Source organism: Artemia franciscana, chromosome 8 (genome assembly GCF_032884065.1).
Source record: "Artemia franciscana chromosome 8, ASM3288406v1, whole genome shotgun sequence".
Classification (NCBI taxonomy): domain Eukaryota; kingdom Metazoa; phylum Arthropoda; class Branchiopoda; order Anostraca; family Artemiidae; genus Artemia; species Artemia franciscana.
In genome coordinates this window covers 45071434-45088671 of record NC_088870.1, presented here as the reverse complement: position 1 = coordinate 45088671, position 17238 = coordinate 45071434, and the positions used below count along the sequence as shown (strand labels likewise).

Sequence of the window (17238 nt, the reverse complement as noted above, 5' to 3'; positions counted from 1 at the left end):
TCCCGGACAGCATTAGAGGTTCTCAATCGGTTTTGCCTACAAAATCCCATGTCAAAGGGTGATTTTTGACTTAAAATCAAATAGTTGTGGGCGTCAAGTCATGGCTAATTGTAGAAATAGCCACGGCAAATAGTCCAATCGAGTGAGAGGCAATTCTGGCATTAACCCCCCCCCCTTATTAGGACTGTATAAAAATGATGTTATTTCATTTGTTAATAGATATGTCTATCTATTAACCGTCCATGTGTCATTCCTAGGGCAGTAGAACTAAGGTAGATTAGTCATAGAGCTAAGATACTGATAGAACCTACAGTTCTCCAAGTGTTTGGTTAAACGACACGGGTAAACGGCGGGAGTAAGTGTGCCTCTCTTATTGTTTGTTATCTTTTAGCAAGGCAAGCTCGCCTAGAGTCTCAGGCAGGTTGACCAAGAATTTAAAATTGACGTAGGACCATTAGATTGCCTGGAATGAGAGGTAAACAAAGCACGCTTACCTAGGGTCTTAGGCAGGTTGAACTTAGAAGAATTTAAAATTGACACTGGACCGCTAATTTGCATGGAATGACAGGCAATGATACAAAATGAGAGCAGGTTTCTTGTGAGCATCATGCGTGTTATGTGTGTGCATCTTGATCATTTGATTTAATTAGTTAATTGAGCCACTGTGCACATGTCATCCGGCTTTCTAATAGTGGCTCTGTTTATTTCATTGTTGTACTATCTTTGTGAATTGTTGAGAATAAAGGTATCAATCAAATTGAATCTATACAATAAAAGATTCATACAGACTCTGAAGCGAAGGCTTTACATGAGTTACAGGGAGTTGGTTTACAATATGACACAGGGTGAAATTTCAGAAGAGCTGTTTATAACTACTTTTACAGACCAAATTAGGGCCGGGGTTTTAAACTTAAATTAGAGTCTGCGTCTCTTCGGCCGTATGCCTTGCGAGGTGGTTCCCCGGTTTTAAGTTGGATTCGAAGGCAAATTTAATCCCCCCCAAATTAGGACCTCTTACTGATATTTTATAATTTCATTAATATGCAGCCATTTGGAGGCAAGTATTTTCACCGTACACTAACAGAGTCAAAGTGAAGGCTTTACTTGAGTTACAGGGAACTGGTTTTACAATATGACAGCGTACAACTTCAAAAGAGGCGCTTTTCACCTTTTTGGAAATACGACCCAAATTAGGGAGAGGGTTTTCAACTTCCCAAATTAGAATCTGCGTCTCTTGAACTGTATGCCTTGCAAGGGGGTTCTCACGTTTTAAGTTGGATTCGAAGTCAAATTTGATTAATTTTCCCCAGATTAAGAACTCAGTTGTAGAATCTTTCAAGCCTTACAATGTAGGAAAAAAATTAAGTAAGAAGGTTGGTAATTTTTGATGAAAACATATTCTCAAAATTTTTTCATCTATTCGAACATATTTAGTAGTTTATGACCAGGTAGTGTTCTAGAGCAGGACAGAGATACGACATAGGGACCCGACAACATCCTAAAAGTCCTAATTTAGGATGCAGATAAATTACTGAAAATTTTAATTATGTAGGATAACAACCCCCTCCACTTCTTCCCTATCATTTTAATTCCCTAAGAAATTTGAACGATCAAGATCCCAAAAGAATTTCTTGACCCCACTTCGTCAAGTGAAATCCCCCCCCATTATCCAGACTAACAAAGACGTACAAAATTCCATCATTATGAGAAAATTTGAGAAGAACTGCCAAATTCGTAAGTATATAATACATAGAATCAGAAATGTACGCAGGAACTTCCTGCGGGATGGGAACGGTCCTCTAGGTCCACAGCCCCTACCTACGTCCCTGTATTATTTACGCATAGACACAAAAGATATTTGAATTAAAAGACCTGGATACGGAGCGTCCCAGACAAAGTGTTGCAATATGTCGGTCAGTGACTGTTAAATGCAAGTCAATGTTTCAAGTCCGCGTCACATCAGAAAGGGTATCTTTTATACACAGGGTGAAAATATGGTATTATGAATTTTAGGGGGAGCGTAGCCCATTGATATTATGATTAGGAAGCTACAAGGAAAAACCAGTATATTTTGCTCAAAACTATCGTTTGGGTCTGTTTATGCTTCGATAAGTCAAATGCAAGCTTTGAGGAATAGACACGGGGTAAAATATTTATTAAAGCAATACGGTTTTAAAGACAAATTTTTACTACGTCAAAACTCTACCTAATTCTTCAACCCCTAGGGGGTATCAGGTTCGTAATTTTGTCAAAATCCTGAGAGGGGTGGGGCAAAGTTGGAGCCAATTTTCCCAAATCAAGTGAAAAATGACAGGAAAACTAAAAAATAAGCCGTTTGGTACCACAAAGGTACTATTTAGTACTTTAAAGTACGATAAAGGTACTTCTTAGAACTATATAAAGGAACTTATAGTACTATAAAGGTACATATATACTAAAATTCCTATTGACCATATTTCTATTGACACTTGATAAATGCCGGTTTATCTTAGTTTTGACAAGATTTTGGAAGAAACTAAATCTCAGCTGGGGAGAGGGAGGCAAACCGAGGTCTGGGAGGGCAGTTGTCCCCCTGTCCCATAGCAAATTACGCCCCTGGAGGGTATACACCAAGGAAAGATAAGGAGACCCTTGGTAAAATATTACATATTTATTATCTACAATGAAAAAAGTCGGTTTTGTCTGAATTAAATAAAAAAAAATTAAGTTTTTTTCAACTGAAAGTAAGGAGCAACACTAAAACATAAAACGAACAGAAAGTGTTACGTATATAAAGGAGATTGCCCCCTCCTCAACACCTCGCTCTTCACGCTAAGTCTTTTAGTACTTTTAAAAAAGATTCTTATTGTTCTAATTAAACAACCCTTCTGTTTCAGAAGTCGTTCTTAAAGAATTGGGAAAAAATCAAACTTTAGTGTAAAGAGCAAGGTGTTGAGGAGGGAAAACCGTCCTCATATACGTAATAATTTCTGTTCGTTTTAAGTTTTGACGTTACTCCTTATTTTCATTTGAAAAAACTTTTTTTTTTAATTTAATTTTTGATCTTTTTTCAATAATGCCAGGAAATCTGGCTCCACCTCTACGGAAATATCCCCCTCCCCGTGGAAATATTCTCTAGACAATTCGATTCCGGTGGGAATTTAGGCACCCTACTGACCCTTTCCTGATAGTTTCGCCTTAATACCATATTCACTGATGAATGATGCGATTGGTATCTCTTGATTTAGTTAAATGTTCCCTGTAAGTTTCAACTTAACGCCCTAAGCCGTTCTTGAAACATTGCAAGTACACTATATTGACAACATGGATGCACACGTTTTTTTTATATAGTTCGACATTCCCTTAACATACTCTGAAGATTTCAGCTAAATATCCTTAAACGTTCTTAATATTTTGAAGACATATCCTTTTGACAACTGGAATGCATATTTTTTTTTATTGATTTTGTTCAGCACTCTCCTCAACACTAACAAAAAGTTTCAGCTTAATATCCTCAAACATTACTGAGATATTATAAATATACTCTATTGACAACCTGGATACACAAAGTATCTTATGATTTAGTTCAACCCCCCCCCCCATCATTCCCTGGCAGTTTCAACTTATTATCCTTAGCCCTTCCAAAGATGTTGCAGATGTGTCATTTCGAGCAGCTGGAGGTATATAGTGTGTTTGGATTTATCTCACTGCGCACTGAAAGTTTTGACCTAATACCCTTAGCCACTCCTGAAATATTGCAGATACGCCATTTCGACAAAATGGACACACATGGCGTCTTTTGTTTTAGTTAAACATTCTCCTTAACATACCCTGAAAGTTCCAAATGAATACTTTTAGACATTCCCGATATTTTGCATATGCGCCCTTTTGACCAATTGGATGCATAAAGTGTCTTTTAATTTATTTCAACATCCCCCAAGCATTCCCTGAAAGTTTCAACCTAAAACACTAAGCTGTTCCTGAGATATTGCAGATATGCTCTTTTGACAGCCTGGATGCATAAAGTGTTTGTTGATTTAGTTCAAAACACCCCCCAACATTCCTTGAAATTTTGTAATTAATATCGTCAGCCGTTTCTGACATATTGCATATATATCCTTGAGACAACCTCGATACACATAACGTCTTTCAATGCAGTCTTTTGATGTATTCCACCATTCCCCCTCAAAGTTCCCAGAAAGACTCAAGTTAACCTTACCTGTTCTTGAGACACTGGATTTACGTCCTTTTGACCACCAGAATGCACACAGTACCTATTTATTTAATCCAACGTCCCCATCAACATTTCCTGAAAGTTTTAGCTTAATATCCTCAGCCATTCGCGAGATATTGTAGATACGACCTTTCGACAACTTGGATACATATGTTGTCTCTTGATCCAGTTCAATATCCCTTTCAACATTCCCCGAAACCTTCTATTTAATACCTTGAGCCACTCCTAAAATATAGCAGATGTGCTCTTTTGACAACCTGGATGCACATAGTGTAATTTAGTCCAAAATCCCCAAAAAGATGCAATAAAAGTTCCAACATAGTACCATTAGCCATTCATAATTTATTGAGGACACGCCCTTTTGATAAACTGAATGAATAGCCTGAGGGAACCTGAATGTTCCCTTCAACCTGCCCTGAAAGTTTCAACTTAACGCCTTCAGTTGTCCTCAGATATATTGAGGGAGATGACATGCCTTTAATTTAGTTGTCTATGTGTCTAATGTCTTTTAATTTAGTTTTAAGTCCCCCTCACTATGTTCTTAAAGTTTCAACTAAACACCCTTAATCATTTCTGATATATTGCAGATATGCCCTATAGACAACCTGGATGCACAAAATGTATTTTCGTTAGTTAAACATCCGCACTTAGCATGTCCTGAAAGTTTCAACTTAATACCCCAGCTGTTTCTGGGAAATAGCTGATATGCTATTTTGACAACCTGCATACGCAAGGTTTTTGTTATTTAGTTTAACATCTTTCTCATTACTCTCTGAAAGTTTCATCTTAATACCCTTAGCCGTTTTGGAAACCCATAATCGAACATGCTCACCTTTCCCAATAGCAAACCCATGTAAACAATGGGCAACTTGCACACCTTACAGTCCTTGCTTCGGGTGCTTCGGAGGGTCATATCGTTTCCAGAGGCTTAGTTACTGGACCTTCGACCATTTTTGACAAAATAGTTATCTCAGAATTTTGATCAGGTATCTTTAGAGGAAGGACAGCTATAAAAGGCCTGGAAGTGAAAAAGGGCATGGCTGCCTTCCAGTCATCTTTGACTCTTAACAAGGCACTGGAACTTTCAATTTCCAATCAATTGAGCCCCCTCTGAAGTTTCAAAGAAAAATCTTCCCATGCAAAGGGGCCAAAAAAAAAAAAAAAAAAAAAACAACAATAGACTGAAGCAATATCGCTCTTTAATTAGGCAGCGCTATTGCAAAGCCTACAATTTTTCAATATTTTATTACTATCTTAATTCAGTTTATTTTGTACATTTTAATTTCATTTAATTATGCAGCATGACCATTTCCAATGCCCCAAACGTGTCCCATCAGTTCATATTCAACCATACCCTTTAAAAAATAAGAAATGTTTCCAGGCCACGCTCCCCCCCCCCGAACAAAATGGGTAAAAAAAATCCTAGACGACTCGAAATTTATATCTTCAAGTCCTTAGGCTGAAGTGACACCAATGCAGAAGGAAAATTTGAAAAGATACTGGTTACCCCCCCCCCCCCAAAAAAAAAAGGGGGCCTGAAAAGGACCACAAATCTTTTTGTCAGGCATTTCGTTTGAAAAAGACGGTTGTAGTAGTAGTGGTAGTACAATATTGTCGATCAAACGGAACAATGAGAGTTTTACCTTAAGTGTAATATTCTTCAATAAAGTATCTTCTAGTAGCGCTTGAAGTTTTCGATTTATTTCAAGTGACAGTTCTAAGGACATAGAATTATCAGTTACTCGAGAGCTGTACAATGAAGCCATAACACCGCCATGTTTTGCCATTTCAATCTGAAATATTTAGATACTAAAATTTCCACTAGCAATACATTTCATAAAGAGTGCAAAGCAAAGACAGAAATAATATTACGGAGCATGATAGATCAGTTGAATAATATGTAAAAATACGAGTTAAATCCAAGAATAGGAATATAAACGGCTACAACCCCCCTCTTCCGAATAAATTACAAAAACTGGGGAATAAATGGATCTGTTGAGAGGTTTAACCTCTAAAGGTCTACATATTCCAGCTGGTGACTGGATCTTTTTTTTCCTTTTTTTATATATATATATATTTCCTTGAGTTAAGAGAATTTTCTCAAGCTGAGAGAATTAAGAAAATGGCATTCGGAGGATCTGGGGGGCGGGGCCATTTTTTTTAATGAAAATAAAAAAACGATGTTTCATAAAATCTTTTCATAAAGCAACAATATGTCCTTAAAAGAATTGCAGTGATGACACTGCATAATATGCAGTGATATTACTACTACTACAAACAACTCACTGCAGCACCAAACCCCCTGAGGCCAACACAGCTACGCACACTTCTCCTTTATCCCGATCTATTCAAAGCCTCCCTCTTTACACCCTCTCAAGAAGTTCCATTTCCCTTAAATCCTTCCTTACGACATCCTCCCACCCCGTTCGAGGACGACCTACTGCATTTGTGCTACATTGTTACTGGTTCTAATAAATAAATGCTACACCCACGTTGGTGATGAGCCTATCAACTCTATAGAAGCAGTTGAAGACCTTGAAATTCATATCGACAAAGGTCAAAGTTTAATCACTACTTTTCCGAAGGCACTTTTTTAGCCTATGTCTAACTTCTTTAAAATAAAATATAAGGTCTTCAGTTGAATCTGAGCAATATTTCATCGATTAAAGTCTCAAGTTCTTTCGATTATTGAGCATTGGTGTTATGTGCAGATCCTTTAAAATAGGACTGATAATGCACAAAGTAGAGCAACAAACGCCGTGTTCAAGCACGTGTTGCGTTGGAAGCAAAACATCTGTCTAAAGTTTTGCTTCCTCCTCCCATTTTCATAGAAACCCCGAGGATGTTTTAAACACTTTCAGCACTCCGAAAAAAAAACAAATAATAACAGTGTATGTTCTTTTGACCTATTCTTTCTTTAAAATTTGTGTTATTCCTCAGCAAGGTATTATAAATATAAGATGTATCTTGGTAGCCATTAAAGAGGACTGGCAAACACTCTTCACGTATAGAGGGATTCATCAATAACAAGCTACCAAAAGTTGTCGTTGACGCAACATCTTTCCTCTGCTTTGAAAACTAACGAATACAGTCAAGTTAATATGAGATTAAGACGATACCTTAAAAATCATTTTGCGAGCCTCAGTCCCGTTTCAATGGAACTATTCCCGTCCCATTTTCCTCACGGATCCAGAACCATCTCGAAAATATGGCAATTTCTGAGCTCTTTTGCGACTAAGGGCAAGGTACGTCGCTAAAAGTCTGGTAAAAAAAAATCTTGTCTTTCCACAGCAGCAAATACCACGTATGTTTTACCAATGGTTCATAATAGTCTAATTGCCGCTTGTGAAGAAATTCTTCAACAATTAATTGTTGAAAAAGTAAACACAAGTCTTGCTTTTCGGTACTTGCTGACGAAATGGCGGACGATTCCAAAATGAAGCAGCTAGGTGTTTGCGTCCGGTACATCTCTGCTGGAAATCTTATTGAGGACTTTCTTGGTTTTGCCCCAGTTACGGATCTATCTAGACAAAGTCTCAATTCGGCAATTATCCATTTTTCGGAAAGCCTTGGGCTTAATCTAAACAAGATATTTGACCAGGGGTATGATTGCACGGGAGCGATCAGCGGCCATCTAAGGGGGGTTCAGGACGTTATACGCCAACAGCATCCGAAGGCACTTTACGTCAACTGTAGTGTACATAGTCTCAACCTTGTCATTTCCTCTGCCTGCTCTATTCCAGCTTTGAAGTATTTCTCCGGAGCCCTATCGCAGGTCTGCAATTTCTAGAGTGCTTCGCCATTCAGAACCCCAGATCTGAAAGAAAAGATCAATGAACTCTTGTCAGATTCGCGAAAACAGAACCTGGACGGACTCTGCGAAACAAGATGAATTAAGCGCCATGATTCAGTTATGCGTTTTCTTGAGCTCTACCAGCCAATTCTGCGTTTTCTTGAAGCTCTTGAGGAGAACAGCAACGCAGAAATGTATGCGAAGGCGTCGCAAATGCTGGAAGTCATGAATCAGTCACAGCTCGTTATGTGTCTCCATGTAAAGGAACTTTTCTACCTGACGCTACCTTTGTGTAAGACCCTTCAGTCGGTTGACTGCGACTTGGCTGCCACTTGTAGACATGTAAACACTGTTCTTTCTACAACATTGACAATACGACAAGATTCTGTCGCTTCCTTCGCTCCTCTTTTCGAAAAAGCTCATTCTTTTGCAACTACTTTGGGGCTTGAGATGACTCGCCCAAGAACAAGGGGTGAACGATATCTCATCTTGACGATCCTGATCTTCTCACTCACTATAGAACCTCTCTGTTTATTCCTTTTCTAGACCACTTCATGTTGGAGATGAAATAACGCTTTGAACTCCACCAGAATCTGTTGTGTCATCTCAGCATCCTTGTCCTTTCGAAAATTGTATCTGTTGATCTCAAAAGCATGAAGTTGGAGTCTTTGCTTGAGTCACATGGCGACATTTTTGCCGAGCCATACTGCTTGAAGCAAGAAGTTGAGCTTTGGCGCAGCAAATGTGAAAAACTTCTTATCACAGAAAAGCCTTCTTGTGCTGTATCTTCTCTTCACGAATGCGACTCCAACTTTTTTCCATATATTTCTCTTCTATTGGCTGTCCTACCAACGTTGCCTGTCATTACTGCTACTCCAGAAAAAAGCTTCTTTACACTTAGAAGGTTATGAACTTGGATAAGAAATTCAACGGGACAAGAAGAGCCAAGTGGTTTAGCCCTGATCGCCATCCATGCTTAATTCAGTCTGTGTGAATATGAAATAACCACGGATGGATGAACTGTGTTTTTTATTATGAATATTACAGTACAAACTACCGCTTAGCATTGCAGTTTTTTTTTAAAGTCATAATAAAATAAAGAAACAAATCAATACCAAAAAATACAGCAAAATGGAATAAACAGTTAACTAGTTTGATGAGAAATACAAAGCAAATATGTAGAAAGAGAGAAAGAGAGAGAGAGAGAGAGAGAGAGAGAGAGAGAGAGAGAGAGAGAGAGAGAGAGAGAGAGAGAGAGAGAGAGAGAGAGAGAGAGAGAGAGAGAGAGACCAGGGTTTAGAGAGAGAAACATCAAGGAAGAGACAAGTTTCAAGCAGTGTTTGGTGGCGTTGATCTCTTTACTTCCCATTTTGTCAGATTCTAATAATCTTTGGGTATAACACAATTTATGATGTTTTTAAGCTCATTAGGTTAAAGTATGTTTTAGGAAGCCATATTAGTAGGCTCCCATCTGTGTAGAGAAAAGACAAAGATTCAATGTTGCTTAAACTTGCTTTGAATAAAAAAAAATTATTATGCAGAAAAAACTATTCTTCAGAGAACTTAATGACAAGCTCTAATGTTAATGGAAACAAATAATTTAGGGCTACAACTTAAACCTGCTATAGCCTTGATGCTTCTAAAACTGTATAAATAGTGTTATACGCAATAGTGTTATAGTGTTATACGTAAAGACAAACTAACATGACTGTAAGCAGAGTACAAGCTAAAGTTCGTCTCTAGGAGAATAGTCACCAAATCGACCATTAAATGGCCGTTTCAGAAGCAAAAAGTTATGTTGTAAATCATTAATATCTACGCTCGCAGTATTCTTACTGGTCTAAAGGCTATTACGACTATTACATTATTACGTTACGACATACGACAATTACGTTACAACTTATTAGGATTATTACGTTACAACTTATTACGATTATTACGTTGCGACTTATTAAGTTATTACGACTATTACGTTATTAACTTTTCGTCATTATAACACTAAAAAAAGGGGAAAAAAGACTCACCGCAGCTAACTTCTTGGCCTGAGAAAGCTTGCAAAACAAAAACAAATAGCATGAAAATAATACACTATATTCCAAGAAGAGAAAAAAAAGGATCAGTAACAAATGTATACTAACATCTATAAAAATGTCGAAAATACAGTAAGGTTCCCATCAGCGTCGATATGTCATAGTCAGATACGTCGATTTTTAGCTAATTTTAGCAGGTGAACAATCCTTGCCTTCTCACTTTGGTTGGAAGGGATTGAGCCGTGCTCCTCCCATAAAAACCTCAAATTGGTATTTACCAGAAAAACTATAAGGCTTAAGATCATCAAAAATTTATCAATGTAAAAAGATTCACACATAAGTTTGATGTTGGGAGGAGACGGATTTGATAATAATTTTATGAATTAACAATGTTCATTACTGCAAACGGACTATTGGCATAATTTAGGATCCTTGCCCCTGAGACCGCAGCACCTTGTTCTCAGAGAGACATTCTTTGGACTTTTTGACCATTTTGATTAAAATCAACACCCTGTAAATTTGGATTCAATGCCAAAAGGGGCTGCAATGGGGCTTCAAAGCATTGAAGAGAAAGAAGGGTTCTCTTCTGATCATTTTTGGTCTTTGAATGGCTTCCCTCATATTAAGGGGTATTTTTTTGGTTTATTTTAATTTTTAATATATTGATGTACTTAAATGCGTGTTATAAAAAAAAGAAAAAACGAAATCGTGAGATTATACGACAAATCAATAGGTTCTGAAATGCTGCAATCATTTAAGGCGTAAAATTTAGTGAACTCATGCGCCTCATATATTTATCAAACGAATTTTTAAATTTCAACCTTAGATTTTTATTGGAGGTTTTTTATATAGAGGAATATTTTAAGAGTAAAAAAATATATATAGATAATTTAATCGACTGAACAATCAGTTTAAACAGTTGAGTGTAAACAATTATTTTAACTAGTTCCCTCTAATCAGTAACCACCACGAGCAGTCCAAAATACGATTTTAGACCATTCTTTGTATTGCAGATTCCATTAAAACTTTTGCCTTATTGCAGTAAATTTTTCATCATGGTTACCCCAATAGGGCTAGTCTGTAATTCCCAGTAGGGCATTACAGACTTCATGAAAACTTTGGTCTTATTACAGTAAATTTTTCATCATGGTTGCCCCGGTAGGGCAAGTCTGTAATGCCCAGTAGGGTATTACAGATTTCATGAAAACTTTAGCCTTATTGCACTAAATATTTCATCATGGTTGCCCCAGTAGGGCAAGTCTGTAATGCCCAGTAGGGCATTACTGATTTCATAAAAACTTTGGTTTTATTACAGTAAATTTTTCATCATGGTTGCCCCGGTAGGGCAAGTCTGTAATGCCCAGTAGGGTATTACAGATTTCATGAAAACTTTAGCCTTATTCCACTAAATGTTTCATCATGGTTGCCCCAGTAGGGCAAGTCTGTAATTCCCAGTAGGGTATTACAGATTTCATGAAAACTTTGGTCTTATTACAGTAAATTTTTCATCATGGCTGCCCCGGTAGGGCAAGTCTGTAATGCCCAGTAGGGTATTACAGATTTCATGAAAACTTTAGCCTTATTGGAGTAAGTGTTTCATCATGGTTGCCCCAGTAGGGCAAGTCTGTAATGCCCAGTACGGCATTACAGATTTCATGAAAACTTTAGCCTTATTACAGTAAATTTTTCATCATGGTTGCCCCATTAGGGTAAGTCTGTAATGCCCAGTACGGCATTACAGATTTCATGAGCCTTATTCCACTAAATGTTTCATCATGGTTACCCCAGTAGGCCAAGTCTGTAATTCCCAGTAGGGTATTACAGATTTCATGAAAACTTTGGTCTTATTACAGTAAATTTTTCATCATGGCTGCCCCGGTAGGGCAAGTCTGTAATGCCCAGTATTACAGATTTCATGAAAACTTTAGCCTTATTGGAGTAAGTGTTTCATCATGGTTGCCCCAGTAGGGCAAGTCTGTAATGCCCAGTACGGCATTACAGATTTCATGAAAACTTTAGCCTTATTACAGTAAATTTTTCATCATGGTTGCCCCATTAGGGTAAGTCTGTAATGCCCAGTACGGCATTACAGATTTCATGAAAACTTTAGACTTATTACAGTAAATTTTTCATCATGGTTGCCCCAGTAGGGCAACCTAGCAAAGAACGAACCACGGTCCATAGTAACCGAAATTTAAAATACGCTTTAAAAAATAACCGTCAAGTGAAAAAAATTAATATTTGAAGCTGATTCAGGATGAGTACCCATGATTTTAATTAATATCAACGGAAAAAATTTGTTATGAAAACAAATTTATGGAAATTTCGAAAGATAGCCCAAAAACCCTCGAAAATAGTGTCAAATCGAAATTAAAACTACACCGTTGGAACCACTATTGTCCAAAACACCATTAAGGAAAATTACAGCCCCATCCTTGAATAAAAAGGAAAATTGCTTTTTTGCCGCAGTGGTGAGTCTTTCTTTTCTTGTTCTTTTTTTCCTTCGCCGCTAGCGGGGCACTAAAACAACACAGAAAGCTGTTTAAGGGCTCATTTGAAAGGAATTTGCAACATCTAGTGTCTTTGGTATTAATAAAATAACATTGTACTAAAATGCAATTTTGACGAAAACTCAATTACCGAAAAAAATCATGCCAAGGAATCACAAGAACAACGTGAAAACAGGCTTGTGGCTCAAAGAGATAATGCCAAAAGAAAGCGTGCCGAGGAATCACAAGAACAACGTGAAAACAGGCTTGCGGCTCAAAGAGATAATGCCAAAAGAAAGCATGCCGAGGAATCACAAGAGCAACGACAAAATTATCGCCTGGCATTCAGGTACAGCCCAGTCGATGTTTATAGCTTGAGTAGATGTGTTCAAATCGGGACTATGTCTAGAATTTGTCCCTATTGCAAGGCCTTGAAATTTAATGGTGAAACAATGGGAATGTGTTGCGCCTCAGGAACAGTTAAACTTCCTCAACTGGCTGCACCACCAGAGCCATTGAGGACTTTATGACGTTACAGACCAGGACACCGGGACACAAGGAATATAAATGACGACCGGGACACTCAAAGAGAAATTACAGACCGAGACACCGGGACACAGGGAATATAAATGACGACCGGGACACAGGGACACAACTACAACGGGGACGCCGGAAGGGCACAGGGGGGATATATAAATGACGACGGGGACACAGGGAATATTCGATTAGCAATCACCATCAACAAAGCTCAAGGGCAATCATTAGAAAAATGCGGTATAGATCTGAATACGATCTGATTGTTTTCCCGTGGACAATTATATGTTGCATGTTCAAGAGTCGGTAAACCTGACAATCTATTTATATGCACAGACAATGGGAGAGCGAAGAATGTTGTGTATTCTCAAGTTTTACGTAGTTAAAAACATATATATATATATATATATATCTATCTATATTCACAGGTACAGAGACACAACTACAATGGCGAGTGACTAATATGGCACGTAACAACTTACACGCCCGGGGGGGGGGGCTTTGGGAGCGCGAAGCGCCCCCACCAACTAGGTGTTAGTGTGGCGCGAAGCGCCACATCCACAGCTAGTAAAATATATAAAACAATGTGAAGTCCTTTGCAATAACATTATGTACCAATACAAAATGATAAAAAGTCAAGTAACCTCGATAGTTAAAGTTAGTAATTAGTGAAAAAATAATCAACCAGTTCGTGGTAACGAACTGTAAGTAAGGAGCGACTAGGTTCAATAACAACTGAAACACTAAAAACGGAATTTTGATCAAAATAGATACATCGGAAGAACTGGCTTTTAACGCTGATTACTTTTACAGAAAAACTTTATCAACAAGATGATTTTTCAAACCAGACTAAAGAGCTACATTAAATAAAAAACGAGCAAAAATATAGTCAAGTAATTTTTCAGGCGTTAAACTAGCATAAACCGTCACCAATAAATCAATGAAACCCAAAACGAACAGAAATTAAAACAAAGAAAATAAGAGGAGCTTTCATACGTGTCGAGACTGTACTGGACAGGTATTTTCAGGGTAAACCTACAGTATAAAAAAAAAAGATCATCGTCTGGGGTGGGAGGATGCCGTAAATAAAGATTTAAAGGAAATGAAAACTTCCTGGGAGGGTGTAAAGAGGGAGGCCTTGAATAGATTGGGTTGGAGGAGCGTGCACAGCTGTGTTAGCCTCAGGCGGCTTGGTGATGTGGTGAGTTATTAGTAGTAGTAGTAGTATAATGGCAGTTAGGTTTACTCCGGGATCATACCCAGAACTTCACAATGATGTAATCTGTAAACGGTATGGGCACCAGAACAAATCGAAAACGCTATGTTCAATCCGAGTTTTCAAACAATTTCGTTCCTTTGTTTAATCCTATGTTACAATTTGCTACCATGAACTGTTTGTATTGGTATACCTGGAGGCATACCTATTAGACCATATAAGATTTTTAAGTAAACGACTATCACACAATTTTGAATCAATTTCATTGAACTTACGTACAAGAAAGGGGCTAGCACTAAGTACATGGAAGGGATTTTCCATTAGGACTGAAGATTAGTGGGAAAGGAATCACAGAACAAGAATTTTTTCTGTGACTATATTGTGCTGAACGAATGATCATAAGAAGTTAGGAGGGAGGTCATTCAATCGAAAATTTTGAACTCCACCAACATTTAAGTGAACATATCACAAGCAAGAATGAACAGATTGGCACAGGCCACCTGACGGTCAATTGAAGAATTGATTTGCAACTGCCAAAAACGACCTCGACCCCATTGGCGAATTTCAAAAATTTGGCAGAAAGTGGGAGAGCTGCTGGCTCCGGTTCGCTGAAGAGCTGACACAAGATCGCGACAAATGAGATTCAACCACACGTAGTTTTCTAGATGCCGGCTGACCCGTCCGCGTCTGGTCCCTCAACAGGTACAAGTAAGTAAGTAAACAAGAATAAGCCCTCGGATTTTTTTTTTAGCAGGATGTAGTCACGAGTGGACCCTAGGATATCAGGCAGCAGAGTCACCCACATACGACACCATATCCGAGAGAAGCAACTTCTCAAAAGATACCTTTGTTATACTATCTTTATGATATCTGTAAGATATCATGATATATCACGATATCATTTATACATGTCAAAAATATGTGTGTTAAACGTATTGTATGTACACGTACTGCCTGTCCCCACATGCATTGTGGGAGCAGGCAGCTCAAGTACCCGCACTTCCCACAACACTTCATCAGAATTACGTAGTTTCATAAGGAGAACCCATTGATAGCTGATCGGAGGATGTGTGTTAAACGTATTATATGTATACGTACTGCCTGTCCCCACACGCATTGTGGGGACAGGCAGCTCAAGTCCCCGCACTTCCCACAACACTTCATTAGAATTACGTAATTTCATAAGGAGAACCCATTGATAGCTGATCGGAGGATGTGTGTTAAACGTATTGTATGTACACATACTGCCTGTCCCCACACGCATTGTGGGGACAGGCAGCTCAAGTCCCCGCACTTCCCACAACACTTCATTAGAATTACGTAATTTCATAAGGAGAACTCATTGATAGGTGATTGGAGGATATTTTAGTTTTAATAAAAAAAGGTTTTAAAGTGTTTGAAGTTGTCAAGAATTGCGCGTGTTCTTCTTTTTTCTTTTTTTTCTGTGCCCTTTTTGTTTTTCTTTTCATTTTTTTTATACTCCTCTTTAGTGCATCTGTTTTATATACAGAAGGTAACAATGAATTATTATTGTTATTATTGTCAAAAATACGTGTCAAAAATACTTGTATTTACATCATCTTGCACATGAAGATACAGTTTTTGTCAAAAACTTGATTTATTTTGGTAGTATGTATTTAATACTTAAAAAAAGGCACTATATATAGCAATTTCCTTTCAAGCGAGCCCTAAAACAGCTCTCACTGATGTTACAGTGTCCTGCTAGTAGCAAAAACAAAAAAGAAAAAAGAGGTCACATCAGTGCTACCCATGCAAAAAAAAATCCTTTTCCTTTGAAAGGTTTTTGACTATGGCCATTCTAATGGCGTAATTTTCAACGCCATTTTCAAGGAGTTTCATCTGTTTGTCAAATTTCATACATTTATTTTGAAAATAACGTTTTACTATTAAAACTGGTCAAAATAATAGGCTAATTACCGTCATTCTGCTAAAAACGGCAATTTTGTTTCACCAGACAATTTTTTTTAACAAATTTCTAAATTTTTCGTCACTATAGGCCGGTTTTTCAAACCATTTTCAAGGAGTTTCATCTGTTTGTCAAATTTCATACATTTATTTTGAAAATAACGTTTTACTATTAAAACTGGTCAAAATAATAGGCTAATTACCGTCATTCTGCTAAAAACGGCAATTTTGTTTCACCAGACAATTTTTTTTAACAAATTTCTAAATTTTTCGTCACTATAGGCCGTGGTTTCTCATTTAATAAATTTCCCCTATTAAGGCAACCATGTTCTCCCGCTTTTTTAATTACAACCTGAAAAAACAGCAATTTCATCATTTACCCCAAAAACACACTCTTTTTTATTTGCATCTCCTTGTTGTCGTGTTCTTAAAGCTGTCACAGTACTACCAAAGTGTTTCACACGTGTCAAATATATATGTTTTTTCAAGGCAATTTTTCGCTTTTAAAGTAACAAAGAACCTTTTGCCAATGACACACGGAATCGTAAAACTCGAAAGGGATATTTCCCCCTTCAAGTACCACTTGCAATCCCCACAATCACCAGCTAACACACTTCAGTTCTGACCTGATAAATACCAAAGCGGTTTTGTTTCCAAAAGGATAAATTTTCGGATTTCTGACTTTTTCTGTTTTAATTACACATAAAACTTTTTTTTTCTTCAAGAAGTCTGATTTTACAATGTAAGAAGATAGAGCTATTCGGATATCAGTCTTAAAGAATATTCCAGAGCAACCCCACATAATTAAAAGAGAGGGGAGGGGGGAAGACGAGAGAAGGGCAAAAGTATTACAATTGTATTTGGCACTCGTCCAAAATCAACTTGCTACACTATTTATTCTCTCAGATATCACGCTGTGATACAACTTTGCTGTTAATATATATATATTGAAAATTTTGAGGTTAGAACGTTACAAAGTTTAAAATTGTGGTTTGGATTACCAAGACTATCAATTTTGTTTTAAAGCAGTCAATTAG

General features: G+C 37.5%; 1 protein-coding gene across 2 annotated transcripts in view; it reads right to left on the bottom strand.

The window, feature by feature from the left end:
• LOC136030479 (coiled-coil domain-containing protein 186-like) overlaps positions 1-17238 on the bottom strand; it is a 97849-nt gene that overhangs the window by 14567 nt on the left and 66044 nt on the right. Inside the window, exons 12-13 of one of the 2 annotated variants that reach the window (XM_065709495.1) lie at positions 10031-10057; positions 5857-6006 (exon numbers count right to left, since the gene is read on the bottom strand). In XM_065709495.1, the coding sequence (XP_065565567.1) occupies positions 5857-6006; positions 10031-10057 (177 nt within the window). The remainder of the gene's footprint in view (positions 1-5856; positions 6007-10030; positions 10058-17238) is intronic. The other variant, XM_065709496.1, reaches the window with a different exon arrangement.